This window comes from Corvus cornix, chromosome 5 (assembly GCF_000738735.6).
Source record: "Corvus cornix cornix isolate S_Up_H32 chromosome 5, ASM73873v5, whole genome shotgun sequence".
NCBI lineage: Eukaryota > Metazoa > Chordata > Aves > Passeriformes > Corvidae > Corvus > Corvus cornix.
In genome coordinates, this window is record NC_046335.1 from 21947810 (window position 1) to 21973556 (window position 25747).

The 25747-nt window shown below is 52.4% G+C and overlaps 1 protein-coding gene across 2 annotated transcripts; it reads left to right on the plus strand.

Annotated features, from left to right (window-relative positions):
- Nucleotides 1-1836: 1836 nt before the first annotated feature.
- On the plus strand, nt 1837-24256 carry ISM2 (isthmin 2). 2 transcript variants are annotated; one of them, XR_002045403.3, is made up of 7 exons: nt 1837-2077; nt 16140-16400; nt 16890-17265; nt 18059-18199; nt 18712-18789; nt 19260-23604; nt 23699-24256. XR_002045403.3 is itself a non-coding variant. In XM_010393381.4 (6 exons), the coding sequence occupies exons 1-6, from the start codon at nt 1937-1939 to the stop codon at nt 19775-19777; spliced, it is 1515 nt and encodes a 504-aa protein (XP_010391683.1). In that variant the 5' UTR covers nt 1837-1936; the 3' UTR covers nt 19778-24256. The 2 variants fall into 2 exon arrangements, 1 of the variants encoding a protein (XP_010391683.1); XM_010393381.4 differs by having other exon boundaries at nt 19260-24256.
- The last annotated feature ends 1491 nt before the right edge of the window (nt 24257-25747 follow it).

A 25747-nucleotide genomic window follows, 5' to 3' on the forward strand; every position in this document is an offset into this window, starting at 1 on the left:
TACAGCAGCAGCTTTGATGAGCAGTCTAGAAAAGCCACTTCTGTTGCGGAGAGACGCCTGCAGTGGTAGCTGCTGTTCCTGATGTGCAGCACTCCCACGATGAGTGCCCGTTCTGTAGCTCGTTGCTGGCCCCAAAATGCTGTTGTGCTTGAAAACCAGGCTGCTACCCTTGGGTGCTGTTAGAGTGTCAGGCTGCTCTCAGCTGTCATGCTGCTAATGAGATGTTTGAAAAGGCTTCTTGATCCATTTCGCAGGGGATTCTTGACCTCACATCTGTCTTGCCGTCTGTGTCTTGTTTTAAACATTTCTTTCCATGCCCTAGGTCTGCATAAACCACATGTTGGCATTTGAAAAGGAGGTGCAGGTCCTGATTTTAGCTGGGTACACAAATGGGCCCAGGTGATTTGCAGCTTTGTGCTAAGGCTGCTGTAGAAATGTTGGGTTTTCCCTTCCACGTCTCCCTTTTTTGGACCGTGCCAGCACTGGCACTTTTCATTAGCGGGCTGCAAAACCTCCTTTCAGTGTCCTTCCCTAATAATTTTTTTCATAATCCTTTCCCTAATTTTGTTCCCAGGCTCATGAACGCCTGTGGAGATCCTGGAAAAGATAATTCTCTAGACCCCAAGTAAACAGCCACTCCACGTTTCCAAGAGGCCTTAAGGACTGGATAAGATGCTGCCGGCGCAGAAGAGAGCAGATAATGGAATAAAGACTTTTTTTGAGCGGTAGAAACTCTCCCGCAATTCGGGAACAGCCAGAGCTTTCACCGGGGAGCACAGAGCCCCGTTTCTGCCTGTCGCGGGCCGGCCCCGGGACGGGGGAGCCCGTCCCTCCCACCCGCAGAGCGGCCCCAGCCCTGGCGCTCGGAGGAAGGGGGAAAAGGGCGGCTTTTGCAAGCTCTTTTCCCCGGGGGCGCGGCGGGAGGCTCGGAACCCCCTGCCCGACCGCGTCCCTGCTCCCGCCCCTCCGTCCAGGGCACCTCCATCCTCCCGCCTCGTGCGGCCGGGCCGGAGCCGCCGGGGCCCGCGGCCGCCCCGCCCCGCCGGGAGGGCGCTGCAGCGGCGGGGCTGCCCCGGCGGGAAGCACCCGGTGCCGCGGAGCTTGTGCGAGGCCGGCGCCGCCGAGGCGCGGAACAAAGAGCCCCGGGCCGGCCTCGCCGGAGGGGCAGCGCCCTGCGGGCACCGCCGGGTGGAGGGGGCGGTGGCCGCCCCGGCCATGCAGCTGCCGGCAGGGGAGGAGCGGAGCGGCGGTGGCGCCCCGGAGGGGGCAGCGCCCGGAGGGAGAGGGGGGGAGGTCTGGCAGTGCCGGCAGCCTCCGAGCGGGGCAGGGGCGCGGCGGAGCCGTGCCCGGGGCCGGCAGCCGCGGCGGTCGCCCGGGAGGGGCTGGAGCGCGTTTCATGCGAGTAGGCGCGTCTCCCCGCCGAGCGGCCTCCCGTCCGCCCTCCGGTGCCCGGCGTTGCCGGCAGAGCCGCGGCAGCACCGGGGAGTGACTCGGCGAGGGGAGGAGAAGAGGAGGAAAAGAACTCGGATTGCCGAAAGGATTAGGAAGTGGGGTGGGAGGCGAAGCTCTCTCCCTCCCTCCCTCCCTCCCTCCCCGCGCACATTTGTGAAGCTTTTCAGAGTTATCCTTCAGCATCAGTGGTACCGGCAGGCGAGCCCGGGGGAGCCGAGACAGCGGAAGGTGCTCGGCAAACTGCAAGAGCGATCAGAGGGAGCGGAGTGGCCCGAGCCGGCGGACCCTACCCCTGCCCTTACCCCGGCCCCTGCCCGCGCCCGCGGGGCACCGCACTTCCCGGCTCCGGTGGTTTTTATATATATATATTTCTTCACTCCCCCCCCCCCCCCCCCTCGGCGGACAGGATTTGGAGCATTAAGGGCGGGCGTGCTGCCGGACCTCCTGCCCTGAACGTGCGAGGTGGGGAGAGAGGAAGGGAGAGATGCCTCTGATTAGAGGGAAAGTCGTGCTCATCCTCGGATTCGTCTTCCTGACAACTTTCCTGGCCGCGGTGAGAGGACTACCCGTGAGGGGGAAACAGCGCAGCAATAGCCCGAAGGAGAGGAGCTCCAGGCTGGCGGAGGTAGGGCGATCTTTGGGGAAATACAGAGAGCCGGGAGGGTGCTAGGACGAGCTCTTCCTCAGCCTCTGCACCCCCTCCCGTGCCCGGGAAAGCTGAGGGGGACAGCCGGTCACCTGGGTGGTCACTGGGGCTCTCTCGGACGTGGTTGTGCGTCTCGGACGGGAGCAGCATCCAACACGTGTCCCGCGGCCCGGCCGCCCAGAGCTCCGGGGAGAGAAGCAGCAGCGGGGAGAAGCAGGGTTTGGGGGCCCCCTCTTATGGGCTGTTTCCTCACCCGCTGAGGGGCAGAGCCCTTTCCCGGCCTGCGGGATTCTTGGGCAGCCTCAGGTCTTCACACTGCACAGAGGCTGAAAGACAGGGGATGCTTTAGGCTTGCTGAGCTCGGGGCCGAGTGCCGTGACCCGCTGCCCGGGAAGATCCGTTGCCCCCGGCGCCCAGCATCCCAGGTGGGAGAGAGGGGTCCGGCTGCAGTCAAAGTAGCAGTTGGTGCCTTGCCAGGAATGCCAGCTCTCCTCTACCAGAAACCTAAGACACGATGGATTTCAGCCACCATCTCTCCTCCCCTCCCCGCCGAAACGCCCCTGGGGCAGGTTCCGGAGCGGCCACGCTCCCTTCTCATGCCGGCGACCTGCGCCCCCGCAGTTCCCCCCGGGGCAGGCGGCCTTGGGAGCCCCGCGGCCGGGGAGGGGGATGTTCCGGGGCTGCCTGAGTGCCGGATCTTGTCCCGCGCTCGCTGCCGAACGCGGTTTGTGGAAGGGGAGACTTCAGCAGGCAATGAGGGTCCAGTCAGACTGGGAGCCAACTGGTGGGACCTGATGGGGATGACAGGAATGGAATGGGAAAGAAACTACCGGGAGAGCGGGTGGTAAGAAAGACTCTTGGATGGTCAAAACAAGCTGTTTCCATCTTGAAAGTGTTCTCTGGAGGAAAAGTCATTCAGCCAGCAGAGCTGTGTTCAAAAAGTACTCTCTCAAATAATGCTACTGCTAAAACTAGGTGGAAAGGAATGATTGGGAAAGGTGGCGATAGGAGGAGTTTGAGCATGACAGGGTCAGAGCAGCTCAGTCCTCGCCGGCGATACACAGGAGTATGGAAAGCAACATGTTTGATCTTCAGTGTCAGTCAGACTGGCAGAGGAGGTGCGAAGCGATGGGAATATACTTTACTGCTAGTTAATGCCAAAACAGGGTCTGATCTGTGGAGGAGTCATGCTGGCAGCTCCTGTCGGATGCACTAAACTCCATGCCAGCATGAAGCTCAGGGCGCAAGTGTGAGAAGGGAGTCTGCCACATGAAATGCTTGGCTAAGGGGCAAGAGAGGGCCGAGTACTTGGCACCCAGCCAAGTACCACTAGTCAAGCCTGGTGATGGTTTTGAGTGGCGTGTGGACTGAGCAGATGCAAGAACTGCTGGGGATGATGTGCTGTAGTGCTGGTAATACCATGTTGGTGCTGATCTTTGCTAGTGAAACTTCAACCATAGATGTAGATGCTGCTTCAATTGCCAGACGAATACCAGGCAGAGTGCCCTCAGGCTCCGGCTGCAGAAGGAGTAGGGATTTACACTTGAAATCCAGGAAGGTATTGCACCCCTGTGGCAGGGAGCAAGGGTGGGGACAAGCTGTATGTTAGGAAGTTGTGCACGTCCCCACTACGGGATCCTGCGGCACAGTCTCAGGCTCCTTTTTATCTGACATCTAAAATACATGGGAGAGCATGTGAGCTGCTGTCAGTCGCGGTTTGTGAATGGCTGTGAATGGGGAGCGTTGTGCGGCCAGCCAAAGATCACATTCGGCACTTACACAGCGCGGCCTCTGTCCCCGGGACCTTTGCTTCTTGCAGAAATACAAACATACAACAAGGTTATAGGCAAAGGTTTGAGGGTGGAGGTTAGGAGCAAGGAGGAAGTTGAAGAATGGATTCCTCTGGGAGTCTGGCGGTGCTCCTGTGCGCACCCTGCATCCCTCAGAGTACTGGTGGCACACTTCTCATGGCAGGGAGGAAGCAGTAGGTATTCGCATATGTCTTCTAGCTGCGTTTTGGGATGAAATCCTCTATTTCTGGTGCATGCAGGGAACAATTTAGAGTAGTCATGCCCAGCTGTTTGAACTAAAGCAGAGAGCACAAGCGCAGCAGCATGGTGGTTAAAAAAAATCCAGAGTGATTTTGGGTCATACACACAGATGGTTCCTGTTGCAGCACTGATACGTCCTGTCTCTATGGCAGCAGGGCAGCCACAGCTGGAGTATTGGTTACACTATGGGTAATGCCCTACAGATGTGGGTAGAATGAAGGGGGCTGTGAGGAGAAAAATAGAAATGACAGAGCAGAGCAGATAGACAATCGAAACCATTAAACAATTACATAACTTGGATTTATTTTAATTTAACAACTTTGTTTAAAGCAAATGTTTTTCCTTGGTTTAGAATTGAATGGGAATTTTTGTAATCTGTGCTGAGCCTTAGAGTTGCACTCCTATACTAAAAAAATTTAGAAAAATTAAAACAAGTTTTCCAGTAAGTTTTTTGGGATAGAAAGTCTTCTTATTGTAGGAAGGATGGAGAGAACACATGATTTATTTTTAGGTGCTAGCCTTATCAGTGTGTCCAAAGTTCTGTACCCCAGTCAGGATCCATTATTTCCAGCATTACCAAAGGAGCAAGTACTTGCATTTACATTATCTCAGCAATGACACTGGTCAGCAAAGCTTTGCCTGAATTATACTGTGCTCAGCATAAGCAACAGATGTAGTGAGAATATTTTGCTATTTCTTCAGTCTATTTGATTAGAAGTTGAAAAGGCAGAATGAGAAAGTTGAAAGGCAGTTTTCTTTCCAAACTGTGACTTAAATCTAACAAGAGAGGTACCTGCTCATTTGGAGGTTTGTTGGTGACGTTTGAGAAGGCAGGTGGGTTCAGAAACAGCAGACAGGTGTACAGCAGGGGTTTTAGAAGGGCTTTTGCAGGCTGGATACATCATACTTTGATGTGGGCAGAAATGTGGCAGGATGGAGCACTGACCACTAAGTGACTCTTCAGATTTGGGTAACATAATAGTTGGAAAAGCTTGTGTCCCTTGTGGAGACAAGATACAGCTCATCACATCACTTAATAGTTTATTTATTTATGAAGTCAGGAGGTTTAAATGAAAAATATGTTTTGATAAACTCACTGGATTTCAAAATATTAGCTCTGAACATAGTTAATAGATGCTTGGATTCTTTCCAGCTGATGCCAATGAATTCCAGTGTTCTCCTGGTAAACAGAAAACAGCCACAGTCCTAACATGCTGCAAATGTAAACGTTAGGAGTGATTAGATCTGTGTGAACCCACACAAGAGCTTCAGTAGTTGTGCACAGGAATAACAGTGCCAGCAGGAATGGTGATGGGGGTGTTGGAGCATCCTGGCACTGACAGGGTGAGGCAGAACAAGCCAACAGTGTTTTATGGAGGGTCCAGCTCTGGTGGGCTTGGTGGGTGCTCTTTTGCAGGAGGGAACCACTCTGAGAGAGGGGCCCAAGAGTAACGTCAGCAAACTTCCCAAAGCACCCGGGGTGTTACTGCAGAGCTGGGACAGGGGTCAAATCCAGGCTGGAACTTACTGTTGGATTTCCCCTGGTCTGAGGCTGTGAGCAAAGCAAATCTGGCATCTGCGATAAGAGATAATGGAAGGCAACAAAAGAAATATCAATCGTAGCATAAAGGCTGAGTTGGCTACAAATCAATGGGTTTGTGCAGCACCTGATATGACTGGCTCCTGGCCCCTGAGAAATAAGGAAACAACAACACAACACATTATTTACTGGTTAAACCAGGCAGTGAGAATAGCAGTGGGAAACTACATGTAAAACTGAAGGTCTACACCTGATTGAAAATCATTGCTAGCAGTCTTGATTGAAATCAATCTGCCCTGTGCATAGGGGCGTGAGAGTGCTTAAAAATTAAATGTATAGCAGTGATGTGATGCCTGGCTGGAGAGAGCAGACAGAGAGCGAAGGAGCTCCAAGGTGACATGGTGTGGCTGTACTACATAAGAAGAGTGAAAGAAATATCAGCTGGGCTTGAGTGGAGTTTGTCAGGAGACTGTTAAGTCGGGGTAGCCTTGTCATTTGGGAGCCTTGACACAGCCTAGACACATTGGTTTGGGGAGACCACTGGGGTGATGGGCTGGACAGGCACAGAGGTCTGCAGGAGCCTGCCCTGTGCCTCTCCCCCAGCTCTTGCTCCCTCTTGACTCCTCTAGGGCTCTGGCCAAGGAGAGGATCTCAGTTGGCCTAGAGCGGTCGCACCCTCTCACGCTGCTGTGGATCCCCAGCTTGTGTTGTCACCCGTGTCCGCCCTGCGGGGAGCACCTTGCCGGGCTCCCGTCTCCTCGGGAGAGCCCCGCTGGGGTACGAGTGGGCAGCTGGATCGGTGCTGGCTGCCTGCGCAGCCACATCCCCGCCGCCACTGCGGGCTGTGTCAGTAGCAGAGTCATTTTGCCTGAGGATGTGCTTTTTACCTTTTCATTTCTTCAGCAATTAAGCGTTCTTGTCCCTGGCTTTGTCCTTGGCGGAGGTCGGATTTGTGGGTACAAAACGTTCACTGAAGCATCCTTCCGCTCTGAAAGGGGCTCTTTGTGCGCAGGGAGGTACTTCGCCCTTTGTAGCAAATTTCCTTTTGAGAAGTGCCAAATTATCTTAGTCAACACAGTTGAAAACCCTCCCGCCCTGGGGCTGAGACAGCAGCAGAAACAAAGGAGAGCCGGGTGTAGGGAAGCTGCCCAACAAGGGGGCTTCTTCCATTTTCACTGCACAAATAGGTCTGCTGCGTCCCCATTGTTATAATCAAAGGGGTTCCTGTAAAAGGCACATGTAAGGGGAAGAGATTAGGCATAAATCGCCCAACAGGGTATGGCCCTGCACTCTCTCTGGGTTCCCAAAATTGTCTGACTCAGTGCAGACCCTTTCCTCAAAAGACAGGCAAGCTGGGGGACTCATCCTGCCTCCAGCCATGATCTTTCTCAGACCAGTGGGGTGATAGAGGGAGTGTGCTAGAGATTAATTCCCACTTTCCTCTTGTCAGTGTCTTACGCACAGGGAGTGCACACTGGTCCACTGTAGCAGTAAGTACTCTTCCTCTCAGAATAATCCTCAAAACGCGAAGCCTGATACTTCCCATAGGGAAGCTTGGGGACAGTCTGAGCTGCAGGCAGGCCCACAAGGTGTACCCGTGCTGTCCAGCTCCTTCAAAGCAAATGTTACCAGCCAGAGGCTCAGGTTTTGTATAATATACTGGAGCAAGGAAGAGATTGCAGCATATTTCAGTGTTAAATCGTTTTTGTTTCAGACAGAAGCTTGCAAAAGTGCAGTGTAAAGACTATTTTTTTGTTTGTTTGTTTTGGTAGAATGTTTTTGTAAGGAACCTTCATTGGGCAGCCTGGTGCTTTTATGTGGTCAGCTGTAAATGTCAGCCTGCATGGTGTTGCTTCCAAGCAATTCCGTTGCTCCATGTTCCTTCTGTGTAGGGACTCTGGGGGCTTGTCTGAGAAGCTGTTTGAGATGTGCTTTCATCTCAGTACTTAAGAGATGAAGACAGCAAAAAAATGGTGACCTACCTGGCTCTGAGTCCTGGGCGGCCCTTGGCATGAAGGGCACCAATGCCTCTTGAGGTTCAGGTTGTTTAGTCTCCAGGGCAAGGATACAACTTCAAAGGGAACAAAATGCGGTAAATTGCTGCCTTCTGCTGTCCCTTGGCACCACAAGATGGGCACAAGGTAGAGACCTGGCTGCAGAAGGCCAGGAAACACCCATGCACTCAGGGAAGAGGTGGTGAGGCGTGGGTTTATCTTGGATTAGGAGCTGATGGTTGGCCTGCTCTGTCAGGGTCTTATCTAGCACTCAGGATTTGGGCTGCAGGGCAGGTGTGGGAACATGTCACTGCCACTATCATGCAGGGCTCAACTGGAGACTGGCACATGGCATGGGTACCGTGCCCTTCAGGTGAGCCGCCTTCCATCCCAGCCTTGGCAGCCCTAGCCTAGGGTGAGCAAGGCATCCCCAGCTCTTTCCCAGCAGCTGAGCCCCAGGGCCCTGCTGGCTGAGGAGGCACTATTTGCTGGATGGCCTGGAGGTGCTCTGGGAGGTGCCCCACGTGGAAAATCGATCTCTTTCCCTCCCTGGGGTGTCCTCTCTTCCTTACCACTTTAGCACTCCCTCCTGCTGCCCTCCCTGCCCTCCCCTTCACCTGCAGCCATTCCCACAGCAGCCAAAATCACAGGGAATGCCAGCTGCACTGTGCCGTACCATGCAGCACCTCCATCGAGACAAGGTGTTGTACAGATGTCTTCATGTTAGCAGTTCCCAACACCTTCCCCTCTGGAGAAAGTGTGTTTTTATTACATGCTAAGGCTGCTGGCTCCTTGAAAGTCAAAGCTGGCTGGGGAGAGGAGTTGAGCTTGACCCCAGGCTGGGGAGCTGCAGCCAAGCACCTGGGGCAGGGGCTGCTGGCTGAGCGTCATCCCAGCTTTGCCTCTTCAGGAAGACAAGATGCAGCATCCCTGCCTGGATGCCTTCCTGTGCAGGGCATGGAGATACTCCGAGTCTGGCTCAGGTGCCCATTTGTTGAAGGGATCCCTGATGGATTTGCATTTGTTTGGTTGGCTGCATTCCTTGTGCTGCTGCTTGCACGGAGGGGCAGCCTGTGCGCCCTGCGTGGGACAAGGGGAGCAGGTGCCCCCTGCACTCCCTCCTGCCCTGTGATCCCCTCCACCACCTCTTCTAGCAGGCAGGGGGAGGCTGGTGTTGATCTGGTCCTGTCAGTTTCTACACCTGCTTTGCAGTGTTTGGGGTTTTCTTCCTTTTGCAGTTTTGCCTGGGCTGTGGCAGGCAAGAAAGCCGCAGCTGGAGCAGCGGGAGAGTTACAGTGTGCAGACTAGCAAATGCAGATCATTAGCTGGAACAAGTTAATGGTTACTGAAGCATATGGGCTTTAGAGCTGGAACAAGTTAGCAGCGACTCCCTCTGATGCATTAGGAGCTTATGTGTATTACTGCTCAACTATGTTAACAGAAACCATGTGCCCCAGCAAGAGCATTTGCCAGAGAGCACCAGAGGGTGTGGATGTGTGTCTGTTCATCTCTCTGGGGGACCTCTCCATGCAGTCTCCTTTCTCCCATACCAAGACTGCAGCAGAAGTCTCAAGGTCTTCAAGTAATGGGTGCCTTGCCACCAGCTGGTGTCATTGCAGCAGGCACCACCCATCAAGAATTGTCCCTTGGGACCTGTGCACTTGGACAGAGTCTCTGGTGCGAGGACAGCCCCATCTGCTGTGCTGGGACGTATCAGCAGAGCCAACTGTATGCTCCAGCTTCTCCACTACAAGGCCTGTGTGGTTCATCTGTCTAGAAAGCAGACCAGTCCCTCCTCCAGGGCAGGTGGGGAGGAAAAACTGAGCTGTGGTGAACCTTCTTGAGAGTCTTCTCCAAGTACGACATGGGAGACCCGCATGTATCCTGCCTTGCTGGAGGCTACCTGAGGAGCAGGTCATTTTCTTTGTCTGCAGAATGGGAGTTTTGCAGACAAAGAATTTTGTCTCAGTGTTAAAGAGAGAAAAGATATTTATGGTAGAGAAGCATCTGCCAGTGAAATGATCTGCATGAGGAGGGCAACAGTGTGGCATGGTGAGGTGAAAGGCCGCAAGGCTGCTACTTTTCCTCCTTATGTCACAAGTGATCTGGGGTGGGAGGATGCCATGGGCAAGTTACTCATGAGCACACCCACAAGAGAGCCGACTGGGATGAGAGGGCCTGGGCTGTGCCAATGGGATGCATGGTAAGGAGCATTCTCAGTAGCCTGGGCAACCTCCTCATTTCTGGTCTTGCACAAAGTCAGCTATGCTGTGTCCTTGCTCCTCATGGTGCTGCGTGCTGCTGCTTCTCTGTGCTGTGGTGTCTTCTGCTCCAGGGCTGGCTCTGCCTCAGGGGCAACTGAGTCACCAACCTTGGAAAGAGTTTTGAGATTACAGTTGTTGCAACTGTGAGACATGAAAATAAATGTGAAACATGAGGAGGCCTTTGATGCTGCCTCCTGCAGCTCCCTACCCAAGACAGTTGGGATGAAGCTAGTTAGAAAAGAAAGTGATACCGTATGATCTAAAGTATTTTGATAACTGCATGAAAATTATAATCATGAGGGCGTAATAATTATCTGCACAGCCTACAGTTTGCTGCTGGCTCCTGCTGGTGTGTCGTAAACAGGATCTGCCCACGTAATAACCAAGTGCCTTGTCTGTTCTGTAAGCACTTGTAGAACTCTCCTAAAACCTAAAGGGAGTGTTTACTAAAAGAAAAGAACAAGCCAACAAAAACAAACAAACAAACCAATAACCCCCCCTCCCAGCACCCACGTAAGTTGATCCTGAGGCGGACCGGATAGTACAGCAGTTGGGAAGTCATGGCTCTGCTCTTCACCTGTGCCACAGCCCCTTTGCGGGCAGGAGTGTAACCCAGGGCACAAGAAGAGGGAGGCAACTGGAGGTGTTAACTTGTTTAAATTACCTCTGGCAGATCTTCCGGAGCTCACATGTCAAAATCCTGAGTGATAGCTCCTGCTAAGCCACCTGCCTATAAGTCTAAATGTGTTGTGTCTGATGACTGGGGTTGTGGCTCAGAAGGTCTTAAAGACAGTAACAGGAACTGAGCAGCATCTTTGCATTCCCTGTTATCTCGTAGGTACCCACCCAGCTCTTGACACCTCTAGAAGCTGCTGTGCTCTGTCACGGCTCTGGGAAATCCCTTAAGTGGGTGATGAGCTGATGGCTGGCAGAGGTCACTTGCCTGATGTGCATCCCATGGATTTTCCATCTGGCTGAAAGACTGCCAGTAGACAGGTTATGTGCTGGTGGATGGGTTATGAGCCAGGAGGATCAAACTACAGCCCTCAGGAGGCTGCAGTGGTTTCAGCTGGCTGGGCTAAAAAAGCCCTTTATTTGAGCAGTGCCTCATAGAGGAGAAGGCATGCACTATGGGAGGGAGGCATCATGGCACACTGCATTTGTTCCTGGTGATTACCCTGCTGTTCAACCTTACTTTATTTTAAAGAGACAACAGTGTTCTGTTAGCAGTAGAAGAACCTTCCTTTCTCCTAGTCCCACCAGCAAAAATTGTCATGAGCCTTTCTGCAAACTGCAGCCCCAGAGCTAACCCCAGACATGCTGGGCTTCCTTCTAGTGCAACCAACCAGCCTTCTCTACTTCCATAGCTTTATAGTATGGCTTTGTAGTAAAATCCTGCTCTGGAGTTGTTCCCGCCCAGTTTCAATCCAAAGATGTATTTTTTTAATACTTCCTCCAGATCCTTGCAGCTCATTTAGGTAAATATAAAAAGAAAAGTTTTATGGTAAAAAAAAAAAAAAAGAAAAAATTTTGTACCTGACTAATTCATAAGTGGGCAAGTTTGCAACAGACTGCAGGACAGATTTTAAAATAATGTTGGAGAGAGCTTGGGGGAAAGAGAAGGAAGGTCTATTCAGGAAAAGATCAATAGTTCTTCTGGTGGTTTCTTGTTTCAATACAGCATGGTAAAACTGTTCAAAGGAAACCTAACACAAGCAGTAATGATTAAGCAACAAAAGCGCCCATTCCTTATAATTATAGCTCAGTGTGATACCGGCCTTTAGCAAATACGTCATTTTCCTCACTGCAGTGTTAACAAGCCCAAAGCACAGCCTGAATGTTGCCTCTGATCTGACTGCTGTGTGCACAGGTTTCTTTGGTTCAAGTTGAATGAGTTTATGTGCTCTATAATTGGCTTGGGATAGGTGTGGGTAGAAGCTGCATCCTCTGAGCTTGTGCTATGCCGGTGACTTGCTTGCTCCACTGGCTGCTGATGCACAAGCTCCAGCAGTGCTTTGCTGCCAGAGGAGTTCTCTCAAAGGTACTTGGATTGGCTTAACCCCATGATGAGGGGCAGCTCTGCTCAGTAGTGTATGTAGTTACAAAGAGCACTGCTGTTGGGTGCTCTGGCAACTTGAGATGCCTACAGAGATGCTGAGGAACGTGCTGGAGGGACAAGTACCTGTGGTTAAGTGGCAGTGTAGTGGTGTTCCTGGTTGCCGAAGTGCAGTACAGCACAGGAACTAGTCCGTTGATGTTTTCAGGTTTTAAACTGCTGTAGGATCTGAAATGTCATGTCTCTAGTAATTTTTAGTTAAGAGCTGCAGCACATGAACGTTGGCCATTTGCTTTCTTAACCTTAGAGACATTTCTAAGGCTTTCAAAGCCTTAGAGACATTTCTAGCAAAATTACAAATTTTAAGAGCAGAAGAAATTACTAGAGCCTTGAATTTCTTCCCTAGTGCAGTTGCAGTACTCATGTTGAGCCCAGTGACGTGGGTTTGACAGTCTCCACGAGAGAAGTTGTCATTTTTCTTGTTAATTGTTCCTGTGGTTAATTACCTATGGCATTAAAAGCCCGATCCTTATTCCTCAGTTAAATTTGTCTGGCTTTGACTTGGGCACATTGTTTCCTATTATGTGTTTCTGTTCTGGATTATAGAGTCTCTGGTGCCTGATGGATTACTGCCTTAAAGAACTGGAAAACCAAGTCATTGCTTTCTTTCTTCAGCATGACAAACAAATTGAATTGTACAAGTTTTTCACTCAAAAAGTCTTTCCATCCCGTGAAATGTTTTTGTGGCTGCTCTCTTCATCATCTCCAGATTTTGAAGCAATTCTAATAGAGATGTATGGACTAGAAAGGGAAAAATGTCAGCCTTTAGTCTCTAGAGCAATGATGTGTGGCCTTTTCCCACACCTTTTCCACACACCTTGTTGCCTGTGTTATGTACAAAGTAGGCATGACACCAGGGTGAATTGCTAACTGGTTACTTCCCCTTCCAAACATCTCCTCTAAGGTTGTGCCTCAGGGTGTTTAGGTGATCAGTCCTACATGTGGGAGAGCCTGGACTAGGTGGGAAGGGCTCCTGGACTGGTAGGTAGGCAGGAGTGAGCCGGTTTACAGCCTTCAGTCAAAATACGATCTTCACAAATGGAAAGTGCATGCTCTTTCCCGAGTGCTGCCCCAGAGTTTCTCTCAGGTTCCTGCCCTGGGAATCCTTATTCCCAGACAGGTAGGATATGCCAAGTGTATGCAGGAGCAGCTGTGGCAATTCCTTGTTCAGCATTTTCCTTTGCTTGGTGCTGGCTGGTCGCAGGAGAAGGCTGGAGCTCGGCTGCCAGACATTAATGGCTTCCCAGCACTGCACTCTGCTTCTGTGGGGTGGTAGCAAGTGTTCTTCCATGATGGTGGAAGGAGAAGGGAGCTGCTGATGACCAGCTCTGCAATGGTTTGCAGCCTTTCTCCTGTGCTCTATAGAGAGCAGTGGAATAGAGTGTTCCCTCTGGACAAGCAAAGTCTTCCCTTAGCCCACTGCAGTGGCTTAGCTCCAGCCTTGATGGCTTTATCCAGCTGCTCCTTGGCCAGTGCAGAGGAGAGGGTGGATGTCACACAGCAGGAGTGCAAACCTCAAGGGCAGCTGCTTGTATGGCTGTCAGGGGACCCTTGATGACTTGGAGAAGACACATCTGATACCATAGATGCTCTGACCTGGAGGGAGCACTGGGCCTCCTAAGAGCTTGTTAAATCCACGGATTGATTGTCTGGGGCAGGGCACTGAGCCTTACTCAGGAGGGACATCTGATGCAGGGACAAATTTGAGCCCAGCAAAGCTTCAGATGCAGACGTTAACAGGAGGGAAGCATTGGGTGGTACATTGTAGTGACCATTGCTGAGGGGCTCTGGGCCATCCAGGGCAGCCACCCCTGTCGTCCTTATGCCTCCAGAGTATCTGGGAGCTGAGGGGATTCTGTTTGCCCTGCAACACTCTTGCAGCCAGTTCCCCTGGAGCAGTTTTACATTTTCCCTGTGGGAACAGTACTCTGAATTTCTTGAGCTTGTTTGGGTGTAAAATCTGAATTAGGCATTGAGTATAAATTTGGAGACTTTGAGTCTGTTCCTGGCTTGCTTGCTCTTGGGTGTCCTTGGGTGAGCTCGGATCTTGTTGCTAAGAGGAGACCTCCCTTTCCATGTGTATTAAATTTGGGTTGCCTGTGAAGTGAGCTTACCCGGCCCAACAAGCTCTTGGCAAATTGGGCAGGAATTCCAGCCTTGCAGGGCTGTTGCCAGTCTCCTGTGCAGGGGTTGTGCTGGGCATGTGCAGCTGGCAGCAAACCCAGCACCAGCAGGCAGTGTCATGCAGCCAGCACTGGGACATGGCTAGGTTTGCCTGCTCAGCCCCTCTTGCTATTTTTGTTCCACCTGGGCTCCTTGCGGCCTGCCAAGGAGTCCTGGGGCATGACAGGAGACTTAGCAAGGGGCTAAGGCCCTGGGAGATGGGCTGAGACAGAGCCAGGCATCATTCCCATGCATCCTTCCCAAAACCTTTGTGGTTTGGATGGGGACAGAGGGCGCTTGGAGGGGAAGATGCATGCAGGGGGGTGTTTCTGTTCATGTTTGCTACCAGCAGTGCCACAGGAGCCCTCCAGGCGCCAGGGAGAGGGGCAAGCCCCAAACGCTCTCTCTGGGCAGCACAGGTTCTCTCCTCTCTGCAGCCCTCTCTCCTCCGGGCCCATCTGGTGAAGTCTGTCACCGGCCCTTCCCTGCGTTCAGCCTGCTCTGGGCAGCAGCCAAGGGACCAGCAGCGTCCCTGCTGCTCTTTTCCCTCCCCCGGGGATGGAGGGATCGTGGGCTTTGATGTACAGGGACAGGGCTGGGGACAGGCTGTGTGCGCTCATGAGAGTCTGGCTAGGCTCCAGCTGCCTTTGAAGTGCTCCAGTGATCAGGATGAAAGGGAGGGGAGTCCTTCCCCAAACCATCTGGCTCTAATTGCAGGTAGAAATGCCTCTCTGCATCCCCCCTGCCCGGCGCCGTGGGGAGGGGGCACTCCATGCTCTTCATTAATCCCACAGCTCTCGACTGGGCTGACGCGAAGGGTGAGAGCTTGGGAACAAAAGGGGGTTTCAGCTGGGCAGCCAGAAATAGGCAGCCGCTGGGGGAGATGCTGGGAGTTCGGGCACCTCTGCTCCCAGCCTTGAGCTGCGGGGCCCTGCAGACCTTCCCAAGGACGCCCGTGCCGCAGGGGGGGCTTTGCCAGTTGTTCCCATCTCGGGTTTCTCGGGCACACTGGAGCCTGCTGGCCCCTTGAGTCACGCTCTTTCGTGCCAGTACGCACCGAGTGCGGGACGAGGAACGTGGGAACTCAGAGCGGGCGCAGTCATTTGGCAGCATTTGCTGGCCGCCTCCCTGGCCCTCTGGATGGCTGGTGCTGCCTCTCCGGCAGGGCTCCCTGTCTGCTGCCGCTGCTCCTCCTGGGACTGGAGGGCTGGCTGCGAAATGCCATGTGCCCCTGGAATGGCAGCAGCACTTAGAGCCTTTGGCAGCACTCATGAGTTTTGTTGACTTGTTTGGCTGGGCATCTTCCCTTTCCCGAAGAGCTAAAGGTAGCTGGGTTATATCTGCCAGCAGTTTCTTTCCCTCTTTGTGGTAGCCTTTGGACACCATCAGAAATCTCAATTAAACCTGTGTTGCTTGAAGTCATCTGCCCTAATACCAATGCCACAGAACTATTTATTTGGGTGAGGTTTTCCCCTTTGTCATAAAGCCCTTGTTGTAAACTTTTTATATAAATACATAAAATTATTAAACTTGAGCTGCGGTAACTCTGTGACCAGAAGCAGCCCTTGCTGTTAACCCATTTGCAGGGACTGAGAAATAGCCAAAAAGGGAGAGTGAGAACTGGAAAGCCAGGCGAGATGGGCAGTGGGATGGCAGAGAGGGTGGTCATGGGGTTGGGCAGTACCAGTCTGAATAGACCTGTAAGTTCAGGTGCAGCGGGACTGAGTGCTGGCACAGCACAGGGCACTTGGTATTAACTTGATTGATTAACATGTTAATTGCTATCTTGATGCTGCAATAAGATGGGGTGGAGGAACTGTTTGGGGCAGACCCGTCCTTGCAGGGCAGCAGTTTGCTCCCTGCCCTGCACTGCCACCCTCAAGAGATACTCTCTCTGCCTCTTCCCTCTCCAGGTCTCGGCATCATCCAGCCCCCGTTCGGCAGGAGACGAGGAGCTGCCACCATCGGGCAAGGCACGGGGGCTGAGGCGGAGTGGGCAGGCTGGCCCGCGGCGGCACAGGCGCAGAGGGGTGGCTCAGCAGCCTGCCAGGAGCCCAGCGCTGCCCCAGCCCAGTGGTGCTGGCCGGGAGGAGAGCCTGCCGTTCATGCTGGATCTGCAGAACTTGCCAGGGCTGGCCAATGTGGACCTGAGTGCCCAGAACCCCAACATCCAGGTGGGGAGTGGGTCTGGGAAGGCTACAGGGAGTGTGCATGAGCACTGTGCTGAAAGTGGTGCTCTCCAGCCTCATTTGGTTCCTTAAGAGAAAGGATCTCATGAGCAGGGTCTGTGTGGCCACTGTCACCTGTTTTTTTGGTGACTACCAGCTGCAAATAGCTGGCATGGAGAAGATCCTCGACTGAGGAATTTGCTCACAGCCTTTTCCCTGGCCCCCCCCAGCCCCTCTCCACAGAGCAGGAGCAAACTATGTGGGTGACCCCTCAGTTTCTGAGGGTGGCGTTGGCCCCTGTGGGTGACCACCAGCCACCCTGTGCTTCCTGCTCTGTCCGTCCCTCTGGATGGGGAGAGACCATTTGCGCTCCTCATACGGTCCTGCAGCCCAGAGTGTCTCTGGCCTCTTGGGCTGGGAACCAGTGCATGGTCTGGTAGGCCTGCCCAAGGGCTGTGCCCCAGCTCACTGCCTTGCCTTGTATCTGCCCGCCAGGTGACCATTGAAGTGGTGGATGATCCTCAGGCTGAGATGGAGATGGACTTGCTGAAGGAGACAAGCAATGACTGGTCTCTGACATCCTCTGAGTGGTTGTCTCACAAGGACCTGTTCTGGCCCCTCTTCTGGGAATACACTGACCCTGCTGAGGGGGACGAGGAGGAGGAAGATGAAGAGGAGGAGGAAGAGGAGGAAGAGGATGACAACCTGGATGTAGGGGACAGGGAGGAAGAAGAAGAGGATGATGATGAAGAGGAAGATTACACAACAGAGTATGAGGAGGAGGAGTCCATGCTTAGTGGAGTAGGAGGTAACTGGGACCAGCGATGGCCTGGGCAGAAGAACTGGATCTTTAAAGAAAAATATAATTACGGTGAGTTCTCTTGGCATGTGCAGCTGCCCTGCAGACCAGCACTGCCCTCCCCTGTCCTGCCTGGCCCACAGCCCTGCACCAGCAATCACAGCACGCTGGTGCTCAGCTCTTACTTACAAAATAAGCCAGCGTGCCAAGGAGCAAGGCCAGCACTCAGCTGGGGCTGCCAGCAGACATGCCAGTGTCCTGGCGGGAATTGCCCGTGCATGTAATCACACTGGAGCATGGGCTCTAGCGAAGGCATGCTCACATGAGAAATACAGTGCAAATGTTTTATGACAAGTGCTGCTGCCATTGACTCAGGTCCCTGTAGTGACATCAGTGCCAGAAGCCTTTTCCACAGACCTGGGTGCCCCCCAGGAGAGGAGCTGCAGAGAGCTAGATGGCAGATGGGCCAGGGCACCTCAGCAGCTCCCTCCTGCAACTTCCTGGCCATGACTTCAAAACCAGCCAACCTTTGCTAACACATGATGATGCTTCAGCATCATGGCCAGTGTGTTGTGCAGGTTTGGTGAGGATCGGGATGGGCAGCAATACCTGTTTGGGTTGGTATGAATGGAAGCAAAGTTGTGAGAATGAGAGCTTTTGCTCAGGGATGCTTCCCTGGGGTTGGCAGCGAGGACGGGGTTGGCCCTTGGCATTGCATGGCTGGGCACTTCCCTGTGCCCCAGGCAGCACTGTCCTGTCAGGGATGGAGGCAGAGCTGCAGGAGGTCCCAGGTGGCTGTTGTCTCCCCTCCTGCTAAAGCTTTGCTGAGGTCCATCACTCTCTGCCTCTTCCCTGCCATGCACAGACTATGAAGATGAGGAGGAGTGGAGCCCATGGTCCCCTTGCAGCATCACCTGTGGCCGTGGCAACCAGAAGAGGACCCGGTCCTGTGGCTATGCCTGCACAGCAACGGAGTCGAGGACCTGCGATCTGACACGCTGCCCTGGTGAGCCCCTGGCCATATCAGTCCTTGGGGACTGTCTGACTGACTTTGATGTGGGCTGGTTCCCCACTGCTGCAGGCTGGGCATTGCTCATGCTTCAAGAATTAGGTATGTTTGATGTGATCAGGGCTAATGACCATGGGGATTTGTTTCCACAAAGAAGCTATGATTGGGCTTCATGGCTCCCCAGGTAGTTGTGTGGGGCCTAGGGGTGGTAGAGCTGGCATCAGGCTTGGTGTGTGACTTCTAGCACTTCTCTCACACTGGGAGCTTGAAATCCTCTCCTGACATATTGAGAGCCAGCTCTATCCACTGGGATTTACATAACAGCCTCAGGTCCGTTGGGCCAGTCTTGCTGCTGGCCCTTCCTTCCAAACACAGGGCCATGTTACCAAAGAAGTGGCAGGAGAGGCTCTGGGAGACGGATGGTGTCTGGTGCATATACAGAGGAAAAAAACACCATTCCTCCTGGTGTTCAACCAGGCTCTTTGTTTTGTTTTTTTTTCTGTCTCAAGGAGCAGAAGGAGAAATGGTCTTCCCCACAGAGGAGACACCTTTCAAAAGCGACAACACCACAGAGCTGTTCAACTCAGGTCAGCCTCTGCCTCTGCCTTGCACTGGGGGCTTCAGTGACAGACCTTGGGAGGGTCATAGCTGGCTTGTGGGCAGGGCTCTGCCAAGGGGTCCTGTGTCTGGTGTCCAGACCTAAGCCACCCAAACCACTACATTGTGCAGGCTTCAGTGGTCATGCTGGGAAACCCAGTTGCTCCCACAGCTGTGGTACAACACTGTCCTGCTTTATGGTTCACTGACTGAGGCCAGCCTGCCACGTGCCCTCTACCATGAGGTAATGTTGCCAGCCTGGCCCCAGCACACAACCCCTTCCCTCTGTCACTGCCTCGAGAGTGGAGCCTGGCTCCAGCTCATCCCAAGAGCCTGGCTGCTCCTGCCTGGTGGTTGCAGGCTCCACTGGTGGTGTTGGCATGGCTTCAGGCAAATGGCAGCTGGGTAAAGTGGGGTGCAGAATGTGCATGCCCTCACCCTTTTGGTACCCTCCCCCCAGAGGTGGACAGCTGTGAGAAGTGGCTGAACTGCAAGAGCGACTTCCTCACCAAGTACCTGAGCAAGGTGCTGACGGACCTGCCCAGCTGCCCCTGCTCCTACCCTCTGGAGGCCGTCTACAGTGCCGTCAACCTGCGGGATGAGCAGCAGGGCAAGAGCTTCCGATGGCGGGATGCCAGCGGCCCCAAGGAGCGCCTGGACATCTACAAGCCGACGGCACGCTTCTGCCTGCGCTCCATGCTCTCCCTTGACAGCACCACCCTGGCTGCCCAGCACTGCTGCTATGATGAGCACACCCGCCTCATCACCCGTGGCAAGGGGGCTGGTGTCCCCAACCTCATCAGCACCGAGTTCTCCCCGGAGCTGCACTACAAGGTGGACATGCTGCCCTGGATCCTCTGCAAGGGCGACTGGAGCCGGTATCACGCCGTCCGGCCCCCCAACAATGGGCAACGGTGTGCTGACAACCCCACCGAGGAGGAGTACCTCTCCCAGCTGCAGGAGGCCAAGGAGTACTAGCCACAGCCACTCTCCAAGGTGCCACGACCACCACTGGCTTGCAGCCCTGCGCAGCCTGGCCAGCCCTGACCCTGCTCATGGGTCAGTGGTGCCAGGCAAAACGGGGAGGATGTGCCATCTGTCTCATCCCCTCAGAGAGGTGTCTCAGTCCCCCTCTGATTTCTGAGGGTGCTGGAGGTTATTGTGGTGCAGTGCCTGCCATGCCACCCAGGGCAGTCCTGCAGTCCAGGGCTCCTGGCCTGGCATGTGGGGAGCAGCAGGGGCTGGGAGGTATGAAGGGAACAAGGGGCTGCTCCTGTCTGCTTTTATTCTCTATGACCTTTCAACACAGCCTGTAAGCTGAGCACAGGGTGAAGTGGGCTCAGCTCCTGCTGGCTTCACGCCACATCTGAGGAGCTGCTGCAGGCATGGCTGCCTGCCCTTGTCTGTACACCTGCCCTGGCACATGCTGGTTTATGTCTGAAACGGGGGATAGGTCTTCCTGGAGAGTGCAGGGCTGTCCCAGCCACACATACAGAGCAGGGCCTCCCCTATTCTTGGGTTTGTGTGTGCACAGTTGGGAAGGAGCAGGGAAGGACTTAGAAGGGTCCATGGGTCCGGGGAAGGGGTTTGTGGGGCAGGAGGAGACTGGCTGCCTGGGCTTCCTTGGCAAGATTGCCTTGCCACCAGAGTTTTGCCTGCCACAGCTACGCGTAGATGGACCTCAGAGGAGGTCAGCATGGGGACACACCACCTTGTGTGCATTTCAGCCCCTCTGCCTTGGTGCTTGGGGGAGGGGAGCAGGGTGGTAGCATCTGTGCAAGTCACAGCACTAGACCTCCACCAGTCCTTGGTCCCCTGGCAGTCCCCAGAAGGTCTCAGGAGCACCTGTGACACAGCCTCAAAGAAAGTCCTGTGTTTCCCACTCACAGCCCTGCCAGGGGCAGGAGGCACCTTGGCCACTGCTCATGGCATTGCTGGCGAGGAGCAAAAAGCACTGAGCCAAGCAAGACCCTGCTCCATGCTGTCTGCCCACGTCCCCAGCTTCTCCATTCTGTATCTGCCCAGGTCCCCAGCTGGAGGCAGGCCAGACAAACCGAGCCATGGATCCTCAGGCTCACTTCCGGGCCAGGCTCACAAGTGTGGCTCCAGAGGAGGAAGACACACACATGCTAATAATGTCAATACCTGGTGTCCACAGATCATGAATTGTGATGCTCTCTGTTGGCACTTTGGTCTTGCCTGGGTTTTATTCAGCTTTTCACAGGTCCATGGCAGTGTCTCACAGCATATTTTGGAGGCTTTTCTGCAGAGAAGCTAGGCTGAGCACCTTTGTCCCTGGACATTCAGTTGCTGAACTGGCAGAAAATTTATAGCTTTTATTTAACAAATTTGTTGCATCAGGGGAAATAAGCACACATAAAGAAGAATGGAGTAATTTCTACACTAGAGGTTTCACACAAGGCTGCTAGCTACTTCGTGTACTTCTGCAGGGCACTGTTGAACCAAAAAACTGGTTGCAGAGGTCCTTTGTTGACCATCCTGTGCTATCTGTCCTGCTTATGGGAGCTTTCTCCAGCATCAGTGAGTATCCTTGGTCTGAAAGCTCTTTGGGGAATCTTTTGGGGGTGTCTTTGTATCTATTGAGTGTATGTTGATCCTTTTGCCTTGGTTACTGATAGAAGATTGCATCCTTGGTCATCCATACCTAAGACTTTGTAGCTGGTAAAACAAAAGTATCCATGAAATTATGACTGAATTTTCTTACTCAACTGTTATTACACCCCTGTATCCCTAGACTCTGGTTATGGGTTCTATCAAAATACAGGCAGACATCATCCATTTCCCAACTGGCATGCAGTCTGAGATGACCAGTGTTCTGTAAATGGTGAGAAGGAAGAGAACCAAATAAGCATGGATAGAGACCTAGACCCTGGAAAATTATCATGATCACTACATGTTCTCTAGCCCAGATGATCATTCACTTGCTAGTTTCTGGCAAAGAGATAGGTCATATAGAGGTGGTCAAGACGGGGTGACAGTGATCTGGTGGCTTGGTTCTGGGAGCCAGGGAGCCTCAGCAAGAGACATGGAAGCAAACAAATTGAGCGGTTGAAGCCGTGGAAGAAAGAGCTTGTTAACAGCAGTCATTCAGCAGAGCGTATTTCCACTCCCATACCATATGCTATCATTAACATCATCAGATTCTCACAGGAGTTTATTTACCATCAGTGCAGACTTCTTAAAAGCAACGTCCTATTGAACGTGCCTAGTGTTCAGTATTGGACCACACATGGAAGCAGGACTTCTACAAACAGCCTTTCCTGAAGACTTGCAAAAGCTCAGCCAATTTGTTTGTTAGACTGGCTGCTCTCTAAGGAAGTGTTCTTACAATAAGTGTTACCCAGGATTTGTACCCTCCTCCTCTTTATACTGGCTATGTCAACCAGTCTAACCCCCAGAAAAAACCCTGTAATTTCTGTAATAACTGGAGTTCCTGTCCAAGGGCAGGTAGAAAAATCTATTGCATTGATACCCCCCCATTCCCCACTACCCCCACAAAAGCTAGTTGAGAGCCAAGTAGCTGTTCTGCTTTGCTGCCTCTGTGGTTTGGACAATACAGACACAAACTGGAGCATGAGAAAAAAGCAGTGTTGTTCTTCATACAAGCACCTTACACACCGTGAGGCTTTGCAGAACACCATGAGAAAAGTAGGCATTAAGCAAGTGTTTATTTTTATATCCCGTCAAAGATTCTGTCCAGCCCACTGCTATTTAAGTGCTGAATCTCTAAGCTTTCACTCCTTAAGTTTATTGTGGTTTTTTATGTATAATATATATATAAAATGTCTTTTATTCCTACAAAATTTCACAGAGAAGAATTCTTTAATCTGATGCTGCAATAAAGCACTTTATATATATATATGTCACGCTGATGTCATTCAGTTGTGTCTGAAGCATATGTTGCTATTTATTTTGGTTGAGAGGGATGATCTGTTTAGCTATATGTCTTGGGTTCCCAACCCCAGTTGGGGCCCTGATGGCTTTGCTTCCTTCCCGTAACATTTGCATTTGAAGTTGTCTGGCTGCAAAACTCACAGGTAAGAAAGACTAGCTGGAGGCCATCACATCATGGAATATGTGAAGTTCTGCTTGCAGCAAAGGAAGCCTCCTACAAGAAGACCGTCAGGGTCAGTGCTGAGAAGCAAATGCATTGCCTGTGCCCCAGCCCTGACCTCGGGTTTTATTCCATGGTCAGCCTGGCCAGAGCTGGGTACTGGCTGACGGCCCCTGCCCAGGGGGAGCAGGTGACTTCTCAGTGAAGGATGCTAGGAGCTTCCTGCCGGCCTTCTGCAACATCAGAAACATTGTTGGATGGAGCCCAAGCCAGGGGGAGCCGGCTGCGCTCCACTCTGCTCAGAGAAAATCACTCTTTTCCCTGGAGGGGCAGTCAACAGTTACTGCTGTGTATAGTAACATGCCTAATTTTTATCCTCTGTAACAAGGTCTTTGCTGTGTTGGATGATGAGCCCTGCTGTGAAACTCGTGGGATATAGAAATCCCACAGCCAGAGGATGGAAGCAGGAAGAATTCCTGCCCTAATTCTGCAGGTGCTGAGGACCTGGAGATGTCACCTGAAATCACAGAGTGAGTCTGTGGCAGTCTTAACCTGCACTTTTGCCTGCGGCTTTGAACACAAAACTTCTTGACCAGTTGCTGTTGAGTTGTCGTAGTCTGCCAGCCTGGGCTGGAGCTGAGCTGTACCAGTCCCCTGGCATCCGGCGTGCAGTGGTGTTTGTTTGCACACAAAAGGAGCTGTGCCCAGATTTTGCTGGGGCACAGGTGAGGTGAGTACAGCCCATCTCTCAGGGATGAACTTCAGATTTTCTAGGAACATGTTTACAACAACAGAGATCCCAGTACCTGTGTGATTTTTTTCAGGGCTCCAGCTCCAAGAATCCACTTCTTGGAAAGCACACAAAAAGCCCAGCTGGGCCCAGAAGGATCTCCTTTGGAAAGGGAAGACAGAATGATAATGCCAGGAGAGTTTAGCCAAAGCCTGTGCAGCAGGCCTGAACTGCAATGCCTGGTACTAGCCTAGGAAGGAGCAAGATGTGGTTGTGGTCTGTAGATCTTGAATAAAAACTGTAGTTCTAGAGGAGAAACAAACCTTTCAGACACCCCTGTTCTGGTCTGTGAAGGGACACACCCTGCTGTGTGGCCACATTAGTCTTCTGTGCTGGTGGCACACCTCTGGAGCAGAAGATTGGAAAAAAACCAAACCCCAGCACATTACAGGTCTTCAGCTCTAGTCCTCCTGACCTCACTTTTCCACTTGGTCAAGATAATTTTCGACCCTAAACTTGTCTTTTACAGCACCAGTGGTAATGTTGTTTTTTTTTTTATGTTAAGTTACCAATTATCTTCGATACCAAAATGTAATGGATTCATGAGCTTTATTAGGCCTTCCCTTATTTACTAATAAAAGGATTATACAGAGCACTGCCTACAGTCTTAAAGAAGTTCAAAGACCCCTTTGGTTTATTGTTTGATGGTTGCTCCTTACTCATCTCCATGTGCCTATAATAGCATATTGAGGATCCACCTCTGACTTTCATCACTGTGAAAAATTCACTTCTGTTTTCTGGTTTTTTAACCTTTGTTTTCTTTAATTCACAAGACTTTCCCTCTTATCCTATGTCAGGTTCTTAAAGAGCCTTTGGGCCAGAGTATGCTGAACCTTGCTTTTCTCCCTAATCTTATACATCCCTCCCTTCCCCAAATAGCTGAATGACGGCAAACTGTGCCTGTCTCCCCACACTTCCAAGTAAAGCAAAGGTCTGGGGTTTCTCATTAGCATCGTGTAGCTGCACCAGAGGTCAGCTGTAGCTGAAGGAGTGTGTGTCTGCTGGCAGCAGGCAGATGTAGTGCAGCGACCTTCTCTAGCATGACTTAAGGCTCAGATCTCCATCCCCAAGTAAATGTCTGAGGCCTTAATTACCATTGCTGTGCCCCATTAGAGCTGGCACAGCCTGGCATGCTCTGCCTGAGTGCACAGCCTGGCCTTTTAGCACAAGCTTTCCTTCACCGCCGGGTTAGTCCAAGAGATTCACGTGTGAACAGCAGCCAAGGCACGGCTACATTACACAGCCTGTTCTGCTGCTGTGGGGATGGTGATTTCCAGCCTGCGGGGCAGGGAGCCAGCTGGGGAAGCACCAGCATAACTGGGGGTAGTCAGTTTTGCTGGAAGAGCCCTCAGATGGCCTCTGAGCAAAGCCATGAGTCCATGAGCCCCATGCATGTGGGTTGCTGGCTGAGGCCAAAGCGTGTCCTATTAGACTAGCAGCAGGATGCCTGAAGTAAACCCTGCTTGTGATGAAAGGAAGGCAATTAAAATTCCACTTCAGTTGCCTTCCTGTCCCACTTCCTAACCTTCCAGCAGCAGGTGATTAGCACGACCTGCCTTCTGCTGCCCTGGCCCAGCTGTGCCAGCAGAGCCTGCAGCAGGCGAGCACTGCTACCACAGCATAGCTGCTGAAGCATGGCAAGGACATTGCAATTCAGCTGTCACGTTTGCCTCATTGACTTAGAATTAGACTTATTTCAGTTTTTAAATAATTTTGCTTTTCTTTTACTAAATTTTTGGCTGTAAATTCACTTGCTAGCCCTGTTGTTTAAGGTTTCCCATGTTTCTGTCCAAGATTTCCCAAACAGAAAAGCATACATGCTGTACAGTGACATCAGTGTGCCTCCAGCATGTTACCCACCCCCCTGCAGCCTACCAGGTACATACAGTAGTTCATCTGTGCACAAAAATCCTGGCAAAACACCTGCATCCATTTTCCCAGCCAGAGAGTGCTTTAGGGAAGACAACCCTGCATGACACAGGGAAGCTCTACCGTATCTATAGCTGCCTCTTTGTACAACTTCCTTTGCTCTCGCAGGTCAGCTCAAGGATGAGCACACACTACAGAATTGAGTTCCATGCTG

Excerpts from the sequence above, each read along its gene's own strand:
- ISM2 (XM_010393381.4), top strand. The coding sequence starts at position 1,937 with ATGCCTCTGATTAGAGGGAAAGTCGTGCTCATCCTCGGATTCGTCTTC. Across the intron at positions 17,266-18,058 it reads TAAAGAAAAATATAATTACG|ACTATGAAGATGAGGAGGAG; the intron begins GTGAGTTCTCTT and ends TGCCATGCACAG. Across the intron at positions 18,200-18,711 it reads CGATCTGACACGCTGCCCTG|GAGCAGAAGGAGAAATGGTC; the intron begins GTGAGCCCCTGG and ends TTCTGTCTCAAG.